This window comes from Macrosteles quadrilineatus, unplaced genomic scaffold, assembly GCF_028750875.1.
Source record: "Macrosteles quadrilineatus isolate MER2022 unplaced genomic scaffold, UCM_ALF_1.0 Scaffold_8__2_contigs__length_117827958, whole genome shotgun sequence".
Lineage (NCBI taxonomy): Eukaryota > Metazoa > Arthropoda > Insecta > Hemiptera > Cicadellidae > Macrosteles > Macrosteles quadrilineatus.
Window position 1 is genome coordinate 45,384,006 of NW_026542601.1, and position 15,434 is coordinate 45,399,439.

At 34.0% G+C, this 15,434-nt stretch overlaps 1 protein-coding gene across 1 annotated transcript in view; it reads left to right on the forward strand.

The window, feature by feature from the left end:
* LOC129000115 (golgin subfamily A member 1-like) overlaps positions 1-15,434 on the forward strand; it is a 42,210-nt gene that overhangs the window by 649 nt on the left and 26,127 nt on the right. The window contains exons 2-5 of the mRNA XM_054427016.1: positions 6,066-6,281; positions 8,681-8,909; positions 9,713-9,801; positions 13,759-13,887. Of these exons, the coding sequence (XP_054282991.1) occupies positions 6,081-6,281; positions 8,681-8,909; positions 9,713-9,801; positions 13,759-13,887 (648 nt within the window). The 5' untranslated portion in view covers positions 6,066-6,080. The remainder of the gene's footprint in view (positions 1-6,065; positions 6,282-8,680; positions 8,910-9,712; positions 9,802-13,758; positions 13,888-15,434) is intronic.

Consider the following 15,434-nt stretch of genomic DNA (forward strand, 5'->3'; position numbering starts at 1 on the left):
TTGAGGAAGTTAAATGACTTAAGTATTAGTTTTGATTCAACATGTTTTTTAGTTTTTTAGCCTAGTTGCGGTGTACATGTAGGTAGGCCCGTAGGCCTAAGTAGGAGGGTAAAATTTTGAAACTTTGTCAACTCAATCCCACTCTTGACTCCATTGTAATATATATAACTACAATTCAACCGAAAACTAGTGTTGGGGAATCAAACCAGTAACATCGATATTAGTATCAATAGTCATATCGACCTTTAAACATCGATGTAAAAATATCCATAAAGGGTAGACTTCCGTATCTGTTAGCACAAACAACCGAATGAAAATATTTATTATTCGGTTGTTTCATTCGATATATCGTTTTCTTAGTTAGGTTAACCTTATTTAACCAACCAAACGATATATTGAACAATCGATATTTTCATTATCAGTGAAAAACATCGATATTTAGTAAAACATCGCCCAAATGCTAAATAAATTAAATATATCTCCATTACCGGTAGGCCTATCTCTTATTCCATTAATATTTTGTAAGTTACAGGAAAATATAAATAGGCCTAGGCCTAGGCTATTTATACGGTGACCTAAAAAGTTTGTCTCTGAGGAATGTTTTCATATCCCAAAAGTGCCGCTGTCCCCAAATATAGGCTATTTTAAAAGATACATTGGGTTTATATAGCGATGTGTTAAACAAAGAGAACAATAACAGCTAATACTTATATTGATTTTGATTAGCCTAGCTGATTTTTGAACAAACTGAAACTTTGGTGTAGTGTTGCCATGCCACCTTAAGTTAGCTCTAGTTTTACCTAATTTAAACTAGAGAAATAATTAGCCTACTCTGATGTGCCGAGTGACAAGTGAAAGTGAAAAATAAATATCGGATTTAAAATTACTAGTAGGGGTATATACACTATTAACAAAAATATCGGCGTAAAATATTGATATTACCAATATATCGGAGTAAAAATTGATACTAAAAATATATCGGAAGACAACTATCGATGGAACAAACATCGATATTTTTGATATATCAACTATGGATACCTAACACTACTGAAAACTTTTATTCATTAACCTTACCTAGAAGCAAACGTTCAACACCAGTTTTTAATCACATTTTAGTGAATCATTATTGATTGATATGTAATATGATGGATTTTAGAAAGCCGTCAAAAGTTTATGGGGAACCATATCAAGATTCTGCCTCTATCTAAAAAAGTGCTGTAGGCCTATAGTCTAAAATAGGTACAAAAATATAAATTAATAATGTCAACAACATTTCTAGCAATAAAAAAGCCCTACAGAAACACTCTAAAAAGGTGGTGACATAAACTCTGAATATAGCAAATTGTGAAACAGTTCATCAGACAATGTTGTCTGCATCAGTGTGGTTCCATTCAAATGGATTAGGCTATTTCTAGATGAAGAAAAAACTCAAAAACATTGTATTTAACTTAAATCAAGACTTCTTCGTAAACATTTTTGGGTGTACTCACTGACTAGCCCAGTCAATAAATGTTTTTTATCGCAACTAAATGGTGGAAAGCTGGATTTTTTATATGTGATAGAACCACATGAGAGGTGTATTTTCCCAAAAGTCCCCACTTCTACCCCTTGAGCTTTCCCCCCCACCCCCCTCCAAACATAGAAATTGCAGTGATTTACTTAATTGATCATAATTTGAATGTTATGTAAGCTATTGAGCTGCAATTTGTTTTATTTTATTTCTGATTAGTTTTCCTACAACTTTTGTATTTATAACATTTTTCTAAAACCAATAACTAGGGAGATATAAAATTTAAACTTCGTTAAAAGCTTTGTTTCAGAGTGCAAAATCTTGTTTTTCTCTATGTATACTTTTAAATATAAATAATACGCAAATATGGTTCAAACAAAAATTTTAGTACGTTTTTCAAGGTTTACAAATATATTATTGGTTAGTCATCTAGGTGATCGGGTGAAGAGCTGAGCGTCGGCAAAGTGAGCGCGTGCGCGCTAGTTGAACACCTCTGCGCTGCGTCATCGCATCTAGCCCAGCCAATAAACGCACCAACTGCCTTTTTTCGTCGCTAAATAGTGGAAAGCTGAGTTTGTTATATGTGATAGAACCACTTAAGACGTGTATTTTGCAAAAAGTTCCTGAATCCCCCCCCCCCACCCCCTCCAACCCCCTCCAAACCTGGAAATATCAGTTGTTAACTTTACTGGATATAATTCAAATTCTACGCATGCCATGTAGTGAAATTTGGTTTAGTATTATTTATAATTAGTTTATCTACAACTATTGTACTAAAGATTTTCTTATAAAACTATATCCAAAGAGATATAACGTTTAAATTTTATTTTTTTTATTTTTATGTTTATGATTACACAATTTTGTTTTACCCTCTATATATTTTTCCCAAATAAAATACGCAAAATGTTACAAACAAAAATTTTAGTATGTTTCTTAAGGTTTATAAATATATATTTGATTAGTCATCAGCATCCGCGCAACCCCGCCCGTCGACACATAGCCTAATAAGGACCGTCACCACTAAGTTCTCAACTGTTTTATTTAAATTCTAAGACTTCCTAATTTGTAGCCTAAATTACTACCAAAACAATCTGTTTCCAAGCTAAACCATGACTAAATGAATCACCTCACGGCCAGTAAAAACTTTTCGTCGACTCACTAATCCTTGATACAAACTGCGTCCTATCGTTGATATGTCCCTCTCTTCACGCTTCCCGCTAGCAAATAAAATATGGCTGCTCTGCCATGAGTTGTAAGCCTGTGTTAAAATAATATCACGAACAACGTAGAAAACTGTCGGTAGTATTTATAAGCCATTTTTTTATCATGGTAAGGAACACAAATTAAAACCAGTCAATGTTAAAACTAACTTTTTTATTAAGTCTATATAGAGGAGATTTTAAAACACTTAATAAGCACCTTCATCTTTATTAGTGATGTGAAACGTTTGCATAATGTCTACCAAAATCCAATAAAGAACTATTATGCTGACTAATTTTTTAGATAACATGAAAACAATAAAATATTAGAGAACAGAACCTCACCAAGATTCACAGTATAGAGTCTCTAAAAATGATTGATCTGGACCACGTATTAGTGCCGTAAAGCAGATTCGTAATACATTGCTGCCAATTTTTACGAAAAAAACCTCAATTTGATTGACACATCTACACAATATGTTAAGAAATTTGAATAATCTGCCTGTATGTATCCCGTAAATAGTCTTGCCTGCATGTACGGGGACACAAATAGTTTTTTACTTACTTATTTATAAATTTTGGATATATGCCTTATTACATTAACTAATTGGAAAGTAAATAAAAGAAAATACGTCTAATAGTCTAACACTTAAAACATAAATTTACACTTATAATCTTACTGACAATACTGTAAATATACATAAAAGATGGTAAGTGGTCGTCGATTTCGATTCGACACTCCAATCATCCTCAGACCCATAGGCGAATTGGGTCATCTCATCATTGGGTTCAGTATGTTTCTTACCCAGCTTTATGTAATGTAATATATGTATCCATGTATATTATTGTCAATAGGTTTAGCCATTGACAGAAATAATTAAATAAATTATTATTTTAAATGATAAACGAGTTAAAACCAACAATAAATTTAAGAAATGTACAAATAATTAGGTTTCATCTAATTAGTATTTTTTTCAGTTTACTATTTAGATCTTTACTGACCGCGAGGCGCAGTTAGTATAAATCTTGCGGGGAACAAAGCGAGTCCCATTGGTGGTAGATAATGGAAAGCACATTGTAACGTAAGGAAGAGCAAAGAGTATGTTTATAGTGATTTTTAAAGTGTTTATTAGGCCTAGTGTTCTATACCTCAATCTATCAAACTTTCGTTGGTCAAATATGAAGAAATCAAGTATTAAAAGTATTGCAAGTATAACAAGTAAGTAGGTAGAGATTAATTTACCTAAACCAAAACCGGTTATAAAAAAATTATTGGGTTCCATCTAAATAATAATTGTTTTTACTGTTAACGGTTAAGCTTGGATACAGATTGTTTTGGTAGTAAACTAAAAAGTACAAGGCCATAGCATTTGTATAGCACCTTTGAGAACTTAGCAATGTTGGTGCCTATGACGCGACGCATCGACGGGCGGTGCTGCGCTGCGCGGAAGCCTGCACCCGGTGTCTTTGCCGACAATGCCGACGCCCCACACTACATCAGTTTTTTTCAGATGACTAATAAAATATATATTTATAAACCTTAAGAAACATACTAAAGTTTTTTTTTTAACATTTTACGTATTTTATTTGGGAAAAAATATATAGAGGGTAAAACAAAATTATGTACTCTTAAACATAAACATTGTAAAAAAAGTTTAAATGTTATATCTCTGTGGATATAGTTTTATAAGAAAATCTTTAGTACAACAGTTGTAGATAAACTAATTATAAAAAATACAAACCAAATTTCACTACGATGGCATGCGTAGAATTTGAATTATATCCAGTACAGTGAGCGACTGTAATTTCCAGGTTTGGAGGGGGTTTTGGTGGGGGGGGGTTGGGGGGGGGGAGAATCGGGAACTTTTAGAAAATACACGTCTTAAGTGGTTCCATCACATATAACAATCTCAGCTTTCCACTATTTAGCGACGAAAAAAGGCAGTTGGTGCGTTTATTGGCTGGGCTAGATGCGATGACGCAGCGCAGAGGTGTTCAACTAGCGCGCACGTGCTCACTTTGCCGACGCTCAGCTCTTCACCCGATCACCTAGATGACTAACCAATAATATATTTGTAAACCTTGAAAAACGTACTAAAACTTTTGTTGGAACCATATTTGCGTATTATTTATATTTAAAAGTATACATAGAGAAAAACAAGATCTTGCACTCTGAAACAAAGCTTTTAACGAAGTTTAAATTTTATATCTCCCTAATTATTGGTTTTAGAAAAATGTTATAAATACAAAAGTTGTAGAAAAACTAATCAGAAATAAAATAAAACAAATTGCAGCTCGATAGCTTACATAACATTCAAATTATGATCAATTAAGTAAATCACTGCAATTTCTATGTTTGGAGGGGGGTGGGGGGGGAAAGCTCAAGGGGTAGAAGTGGGGACTTTTGGGAAAATACACCTCTCATGTGGTTCTATCACATATAAAAAATCCAGCTTTCCACCATTTAGTTGCGAAAAAGGCTGTTTTATTGCATTCATTGACTGGGCTAGACTATCAGTTATTCTGGAACTCTCACATTGAGCTGTCTTCAAAATTATCCCGAATAGTTTTTCTTTTCAGACGCCTAAGACACTAAATTCCAAAAAATATATATTAAAAACTGCATACTTTGCTCACTTTTAATACATTATAAGATAGCTATGGGTTGATATTCTGGGGTGTATGCAGCAAGATTAAAAGTATTTTGAAATTACAAAAAAAGGCTTTAAGAGCAATGAATAGAAAATCGGAATGAGCATTGTAAACAACTATTCATAGAATAGGAACAGACTGCTGATAATTTGTATAGCCTACACAGCAAAACATAACAATCTGAAATGTATCAACCACTGTACAATACACAAAACAAAAACCATGCTGCTTTAGAATCACATAATTTAAATAAAACCTCAAGTAGCCACATAATTTTATCTATAAAAGTCTACAATGCTTTTTCAAAAGCTAATTGCAAATGGGCCATTAAACGATTTTAAAAATAAGCTTTACTTGTGGTTGTTGAGACACCCGTTTTATAAACTGGACGATTTTTCAGTTGTGAAAATGTCCAGTTTTAGGTATTGTATTCTTTGTCCTTTTTTCCGTTTAGCAGTTGTAGTTTTTTTTAGTTTGTGATTGTATCTTTTTAAGTTGTCATGTACATTTTTCAATATATTTTTTTCAATAATAGGCTATTACCAAAAGTTTTAAAAGAAGGAAAAATACTTGTATGACCTGGCAGCTTCACTGCATCTTATGACTTTGTCTCTGTATTTTTACGACAAATCAAGATTCATTATTATTACTATAAACATATTATTGTCGAAATGGTATTATCATGTTTTTCCATTTTGTTCCAGTACCAACAAGACATCATGTTTAGTAATATGAAAAATAAAATTAGAGAGAAAACTGGCTCAGATCTTCCAAAACTATCGCTGACCCAAAAAACTGGTATCGGGAGACATTCAAGACAGGGTTCTGAGACTAGTTTAAGCAGCCTGGACCCTCAGCCCAAAGAAGAACCTTCACCACTTCCATCCTCAAATAGTGAGATTGTTCTTGCTGATGGAAAGGTACTCAAATCAAAAAGAACAGTATGCCTTAATTTGCTCTGCAACTTAAAAAATCTTTGATAGAGTAGGGAGCTCGTTCTACTAGTAGGCTTTTCACTGCTCTCCCTACTACTATTATTGACTATTGAATACTGATGTAGACATCCCATCCATATGGACCAGCTGTCGCCAATTTTTTTATTAGATAGGAACATTTAACTTAGTTCTGTGAGCCAGTCACAGATTGTGCTAGTGTCAACAATTTTATTTTCTACCTATTTTTTTGTTGCCTAATGCATAGCGGACGGTAGGCGGATATATCGGAAATATTTGCCGATAATTACGACATCTATTGTTATAGTTGATTGTCTATAAAAACATCATCGTCTTTTTTATCTTTGTACAAGGATTTTTTTTAATTTAAGAAATTTAATTTAAAAAAATAATAGGCTAAAATAAATTAAAAATGAAAAAAAGGGTAAAAAAAAATATTTGGAACAAAAGTGTTGCATATAGGTAAACTATTTAATTCAACATTCTATAAATTATGGATAGGTAGTTTTTAGTTTCTATCAAAATAAAATAATTGCTGTCTTTTTTTACATTGTATAGACGTCCGGCAAGGGTTAATTAGTTTGACTTGGTAAACAAGTCATTGTGTTCGACAGAAATTAGTAATTTAGATCAGCACAATCTGTCGGTGGCTCACATCAACTACGACGATTTTTATAAAAAAAAAACTGTTGACCAACTTTAAAATGGGGATGGAATTTCTAGCTTTATTAATAGTTAAAGGGACTGTTTAAACTATACACTGACTAAGTTACAGTAGACTCCCTCTTATCTGGACTCTTTGGGACCGAGGCCAGTCCGGATAACGGGTTTTCCGGTTAAACCGACGTCCCCAAAAACTCGTTAAAACGGACCGTTTAAATGCATACTGTTATTTGACTTAAATTTAGGAGAGCATTGTATTTAGACACGTGATCACTGGTCTCAAATCTTTCCCACGAGAACAGTCGTTTCAGTACCGCCCACTTCCTGCCGATCTAGTCCGGTTAAACCGATGTGATGATAAAAATTGTCCGAATAAAGAGATGTCATTTCCGCCGAGTGTAGTCTGGTTAAATCGATGTCCGGTTGAAAGGTGTCCGGATAAGAGGGAGTCTACTGTATCTTGAAAAGTTTATGTGGGTTTTTTGGAAAGTTCTATCTTCAGTTGTTGAAACTTATGCCGTTTATTAAGGTAACAAAGATGTTTCTCGCTGCTGCTCCTCATTTTGGAAGAACTTGTGAACTTCACCTTTATAGTTTCTTGAAAGATACCGGTAGATAAGTTGTTTGTAATATCAAGTTGTTTGTAATACACATAGATAGGAAATTTATTCTGCCTATCTATATAAATAAATTTGGAGTTTTTAAACTAAATATAAATAAAGGATGAGTCTAGAATGAAATGAGGTGATGTGTAGCTTAGTTACTGACTAGAACAATCAGTTTTGCCAAGTGACCATGTATTAAAAGAAATGATCAAGGACCGCTTGCAACCATCTAAAAGCCTACCACTTCCTAGGATCTTACCGGCGACCTTCAAATTAACTTACTAGACAAGCTCTATTTAATCACTCAGCTTTGTAGCTATATAACTACAAGTTTGTCTTTAAACAAGATTAAATGTTAAATACCCCCGCCACAGCAAACCTGCAGAATAAGAGAAATTCCATTTGCCTTATTTGATTATCAATTAAATCTATTCAAATAACATTAGGTTTAATGAGTACCTAGGTTTGCTGCCTAAAGGGAGGGTAATAAAGTGTGTTTTTTTAGTAAAATAATAATAACTTAGTATAAAATAAATAGATTTGCCTAGTTTGATATAAATATTTCCATAAAAGCAAACTACAACAGTTTACTTATTCTCCATAAGAATAACATGGGAATTTTTAATTTACAATTTTCTCTGTAACCAATAATCATACAAAAATACTTCAATACACTAAATTATTTGTTTTTTTAAGCACTTCATAATAGTCTAGAGAAAATCGGGAGATTTTATGTTATAGGGATCAAAAACGAAACGAGAAAACCAATTTTTATCCCATAAATCCTCTCATAAAACCCCGTTCCCATGGTCCGATCATGCTGGTTCGAAAACTTGTTTGAATAAACGTAGGTTTACACGTTTGTACTTAATTTAATCGAATTCGGATCATTTTTGCTCGAGTTATCGTGCTAACGGACACATATACTGTATATATATTTGAACAGATTGTGTTTTTGGTCTCTAGGGACATCAAAATGAAATGTAAAATTGTCCCGGGTCCAAATCTTACCATGAGACCTACGGTAATAGCTACTTCCCTACAAGGAAATTTGTTAAAGTCAAGTTACTTCAAAATAATTGACTGTATCAATTTCAGAGTCTAACTCCTAAAGAACTAAACAAGCTATCAAAACGGGAAGATGAATGGCGAAATCGTCTTGAGAAGCGAGATGCAGAGTGGACAAAAAAACTGGAGAAGAAAGAGGCCGATATGACAAAACTGTTGGAAGAAAAGGAAATAGAGTGGAGAAAACAGGAACAAAAAATGACTGAAGACTTGCTTAAACTAACAAGAGAGCTGAAGGAAGCACTTAAAATTGCCGAAGGTTAGAATGTATAGAAAATATTCTTTCTGATGGAAATTGTTTTGTAGGGTAGTTTGCAGCATAGTTATGTGTTGGTAATCTAATTAGCTTTAAAATATAATTTTAATATTGTTAATGATTTGTTAAACACACTAAATATCTGAAAAACTCATTTCGTAGACTATATTTCATAAAATTATAAGTTCGTTTTTATTAGGCTTCTTGTAGGCTTGTCCATGCAAGTTGTTTAAGTTAACTACTTTGACTACTAAAGACAGTACAAGTTACTTGAATGCAAGTTAAATGTTTAGACAGATGGTTGACATCTTTTAGTCAACACACGAGAGCACCAATAAGGATGTGTGTTGTCATAATTAATTTGTAACAGACACACCTTGCGTGCTTTGTTATTGATATGTTGATAAAACACATATAGGTAAAATTTTTGATATAGCCTAGGACCACTTTCATGAGATAAGCTTTCAACTCGTATATACAAGATAAACAACTGTAGTGTATACAATGTAGGTACCATAATGTATAATTGTTGTGATATATTTATTATGTTATAAAAGAATTGGCAATGTGTTTTGCATGAGGATGTTGTAAACAACTCATGCATTTGTGGCCTGACTGTGATCAGGCAACTTCCCCCAATTGTGTTTTTATTTCAATTGGTGCACCCTAAACGTTCCAACAACCACTAATCAAGCCATATAAAATTACAGCTATAGTAAAAAAATACCTATAGGCCTACACTTGATGAAAAAATGTATGTCTTGCATCTTGCCTATATAACAAGAGTGACTTATTATTGTTTTTAGAAAGCAAACGGAAAATATATCAATATCAGGAAGACAAAGATCAGTTAGAAGGATTTCAGACTCAAGAGATAGCCAAGTTAAAACACCTGGTAAGTCTAACATATTTGGGTTTGATTTACACACTGTTACATTATTATCTTAAGCATAATAACTGCACAACTATCTCCTGTAGTTGCAAAGGTTATCTGTTATTGATTAACTTAAAATTGGTTTGTTTGTACTAAGAGAAAAATCTTTTAACCCTTTTAGTGCTACAGCGTCGCTGCCAGCGACGATGTATTTTTACACTAAAGTGCGAGCGTCGCTCACAGCGACTATTCGTATTTCGTATAGTACGCATTGTTGCCATGGATGCATTGGCTGGTTAATGCGTCAGTATGTTCCAAAAGCTTCAAATTATCGATCGCCGGTTCATTTCGCTCTTTTACTGTCGCTAGCGGTCAGCTGTTTACATTTCAATTCTTTGTTTCTTTGTGCGCAGTGACGCTTTGACTGACGACGGATAACATATCGTTTTGCGCTGTTTGTTTTGAAACAAAGTTATTTACTTTATTGTGTATAAAGTTTTGTTTTCTAGTTAGTTTGTGCTCTTTTTTTAGATTCGTATAGATATTGTGTAGTTTTGCGAGTTAGGCCTATTTATAAAACGAGTTGTTGTAATGTGGATCATTGGTGAACTTTTTCGAAACAATGGATCGTGATAACTTTGCCGGGGACGAGGAAAGGCTTCGTGCCTTGATCAGTGATATCTCTTCAAATGACACTGGGACACTAACAATTGACCAGTCTTTTAGTGACCAATTGACACAGAATATTTCCGATTTTGAAGAGGAGGATGACGACGTACCTACGACAGATGATGAATCGGTTTCGCCAAGTGAAGCTGACGATACTGACGAAGACATGGATTACATACCATCTTCTGAGGACGACAGTGCAGACGAATCGATCGACAGTGGGCCTACACAAGAATTTGTGTCGTCGACGCCCAAAAAGAGAAAACCATCCAGGTTAGAGCAAATCATTTCCAAACGTAGACGAAATCCTCACCATTCTCCTCCTATAAGTCCGATTAGGAATGTCCAATCCACTTTTGAGGAGGAGATGGTCGATGAACCTGACGAAATATTGAACCCGACCGCATATCCAGACCCTATTGCCACGGTAGGCCTAGATGAACCTAACCTAATTGTGAACCCGCCCATACAGCCAGACCCTATTGCCATGGTAGGCCTAGATGAACCTAACCTAATTGTGAACCCGCCCATACAGCCAGACCCTATTGCCATGGTAGGCCTAGATGAACCTAACCAAATAGTGAACCCGCCCATACAGCTAGACCCTATTGCACATGAAAACCCAATTCCAGGTAATGCACCGGATGGAGACATTTGGGAAGAAATTGGACCTGATGTTGATTTCCCACTTCGTCCAGTAACATACCATGAACTTCCAGGACCAAAGCATATGCCACCACCAGATTCCCCCCCAGTTTCATATTTCAATTTGTTTTTCACAACTTTGCTTCTAAACAGCATAGTTAGAGAAACAAATAGATATGCATCACAATGTTTGGAGCGTTCTGAGTTCAGTGATAACTCTAGAACCAAGAAGTGGTTACCGACTTGCGTTCCAGAGATCAAAGGTTTTATTGCTTGCATTTTCAATATGGGCATAATTAGAAAGCCAACAATATACTCCTACTGGTCCACTATCCCCGGAATGGCTACACCGTGGTTTCCACAAATGTTTACAAGAGATAGGTTTCAACTGTTGTTACGGTTTTTCCATCTGGTGAACAATGATGTCATTGCCCGAAGAAGACCTGATCCATGTGCAAAGTTCCAGCCTCTTGTAGACCACGCAAACGTCTTATTTCGCCACTATTATACTCCACATGAGCAGCTTTCGGTTGACGAGTCTCTCATCGGAACTAAGTCACATACAGTATTACAACAGTACTTACCTAAAAAACAACATCACAGATGGGGAGTGAAGGTGTGGATGTTGTGTGACTCCGTAACAAATTATGTGTTGGGTTTTTTTGTATATAAAGGTGCACGTGTCCCATCTGAAGAAAAACAGGAGCAAAAGGAATTCGGCCAAGGATTTGTTGTAGTAAAAAAACTTCTCACCTTAGGTAATTACCTAAATAAAGGGTTTCATGTCTTTACAGATAACTTTTTTGCTTCCATCCCCCTTGCATCTCGATTGTATGAGCTTGGAACATACTACACCGCAACCATTCGATCCAATCGTAAGGGCCTACCTGACGCAGTAAAATCAAAATTTGGTGTCGGTGTTACGAGATTTTTCAAAAAAGGGTTTCTTCTTTTGTGTGGGTTTAGAGATAAAAAAACTCAAAAAAAACAGGTATTGTTGATTTCCACTGCATCTCAGGCAACAACCAGTGAAGTCAGGCGTAGAGTTAGGAGGCAGGTAGGGGAAGAAGTTGTCAACAAGCCAGATGTCATTTTGGAATACAATAAATATATGGGGGGAATAGATATCTCTGACATGATGGTGTATGCATATATGGATGAGCGTAGGACTGTTAAAGTTTGGAAGAAAGTAGTTTTTAGTCTATTCTCGCGCATGATTTTGAACGCATATATATTATACAAGGAAAATGTCAAACAGAACAACGTAAAGCCTATGACCCGTATCAAATTCATGCAGTCATTGGTACACGACCTTGGTAAGGAATGGATCCTTACCAAACAACAAACCCTACCTGCTCAACCACAACCTCAAGGTGGACCTGCTAACCTTTTTGGGGTGAAAAAGTTACCAGGAAGAAAATTGCGGATCTGCAAGGTATGCAGCACTGAGAATAGCAAACACCGATCAGCATTTGTGTGTGTGCGCTGTGACAAAGGACTACATCCTGAGTGCATCCAGCACCATAGGTGTTGATAAACATAAAAGACTAATGAACTAAGTGAAGACTTGTAAATATGTAAATACATTTTTAGTTGCATAGGATAAGACAACTTTTAGACATGGATAATTTGACCGTCCGTTACCATGGAAACTGAAATGACCTGGCCTACTCAAAATGGTAAGATTTTTTCTTCTAATATTTAGTTGTTTTTTTTAGTTTATTAGCCTGTCTTTGCTAAGTTGTCAATCACAATACCCCCCTTAGCAATGAATTATATCTGTATTTGTACCAATATGTAATTATGTAAATATGCGCCAATTACCACTTTGTGTGTTTTATTTATAAAAAAAAAGTTTAGACACATAGGGTGACAATTTTTTCACCAAAATATTCATGAAATAATGCTTTTTGTAATAAGAGCAAAATAAAAATATTGGTACATTATCTAACTAGTTTTATTTCATGTAAAACTTAGAAAATAAAATGTCGGTAAATCAAATTTATCATTTCATCATAGATCTTTTCATGGCAATACACCTATATCACTAACAAAATTACTAAAATCCTTTACCACATTTAGTTATGTGATAAATAAAGTCACATTATTCAACTATATTGACAAATGGGGTAGTTATAAAACATTTTGATGGTGCTTCGGGTTTTCCGTAAAATGTCATGACATTTGTTTTATGTTCTAAAAAACATTGTATGATGTGTAAATGCATAATTTTTTTATCAAAATGATCACAAAAGTATTCTTTTTACAGTGATAAAACATATAACCATTTAAAAAAAAATCCAACAGAACTTATTTCATATCAAACTTTTTTTTTTTTTCTTCGTAAAATGAGATTTTATTATTTTGTAAAATAAATTTTTTTGGTGAACCTAAAATGTAACAGATGAAGCAATATTGTTTAGTGCATTCATTTTTGTAAAAAACAAAAAAAAAACTGTAAAAAAATATAAATAAATAAGGGAGATAAGAGTTTTTTTCTAAAAGCTTGCTTATTTGGTCAAAATCCTCTAGCACTTTTCATCATGTCACTGTCAGCGACGCTGTAGCACTAAAAGGGTTAATCACTTCTTACTAAATATTTAACTACTGAGTAATATATTTTTTATGATGAAATTATACATTATTGTACCGTAATCTTTTCAGTTACTAGCCAAAGAACAAGAAAATTCAGAAAACGCAACAGCTTTGAAAGAAGCAAACAGCCAACTAAGCACGCTTCGAGCTGAAGTTAAAAGATTAAGACCTTTCGAAGAACAAGTCAGCAACTTCCAAGTAAGTTAATCTGCCAACTAAATGTTTCCTTTGCTACCAAAGCTTGTTTCCAAGCAATAAGGCTGCTTGCATATCGATTCCCCTTTGATTTTAATTTGCTTAAAAATCCCAAACCTGTGCTTCACCAAAAATTTTGTAGCGATTGATTTTGCTGTTTATATTGCTAATAAGTGTGTATCCTTGGGTTTATTTTTTGTTTTTAAGCAGTGGGGATTTGATATATTAACTTATAAAGCAGACTTTTAATTAATTTATGGGATATTAGCACAGTGCTCAGAATTGCTCATCTAAGGTTACATTTTTGAGATTCACCTAACTCCGGTTTGTGTGAGAGTACTAATCCTTTTGATACCAAATTATGATTTAATATGAATCAATTAAAGCCAGAATAATCATGTTTTTTATTTCTCCATTAATTATTTTTCTAGCTTATGTCCGTTTATGTCTTTTATCATATTAATTTGACACAATATTTCCCATATCTTACCAAAACAAGAGTCAAAAAATAAAAATATGTGTCCTCCTTCTAACTAATGAAAAAAGAGCAAAACAGATGTTGTGTGCAATCCCTGTTAATCTCACTAAATGCCATCAACCTCCACCCAAGCCGAACATTGTTTATTTGAGGCTGGCCCTCCACTCCAGCTAAGCCACATATAACCAAGCTTTATATGGATTGCACATGTACGGGATTTAAACCTGCCCATAGACCACAACAATCAACAATATAAACAACTCATCGCTGGCTCAGTGTTGGCCGCGCGGTTTAGCTCCCCCCATTCCATACTGGCAGAAGCCGACGCAGCCCATTCACTCATTATAAAACGCACCTTTTTAGTTGCTGGTATCTTGACATATACCCAGATAATATCTTACTCTTACTAAAGCTTGTTAAACTCTTTTTACTTTTCAAAGCTTCATGTCTGTTTTGTTTCTTGTTGAAAACAACCTTTTTGAATTCTTTAAAACTGCACATTCACTAAACTTGATTTTAGATGTTTTTAAATTTATTGCTAGTTCCAAATTGTACATGGTAAAATAATAAGTAACTCCAAATAAATGAGACAAAGTACAATATTTTTAATTGCATACCTATTTTATTAAATGAAAATATATTACATATTAAACATTTGTGAATAAGCCTAGAATAATTTTATTAAGTTTTTGCCGCAGACCAGCAGACCTGTTTGACGTAAACGCGATACTTTTTTTCATTCACTGTGTGATGAGAATGTACCTATCTCACAAAATAGGTAACAAAACAGTGAAAGATAAAAGTATCGCGTTTTTGTCAAACATAGATTTACATAATAAAAACTCAACAAATTTATCTATTCAGAAATTTTTAATGTGTAATATGTTTTTGTTTACTGATGGGTTTGAAATTACAAATTTTATTTATTTTATTTTATTTTATTTATTTTAGCCTTTATTTTCTATTACTGACTATTTTACCATGTATAATTTGGAACTAGCACCATCAGTTGTCTAAAAATAACAAAAATCAAATATAGTGAATGTGTAGTTTTTTAAAGTTTTCACAAGTG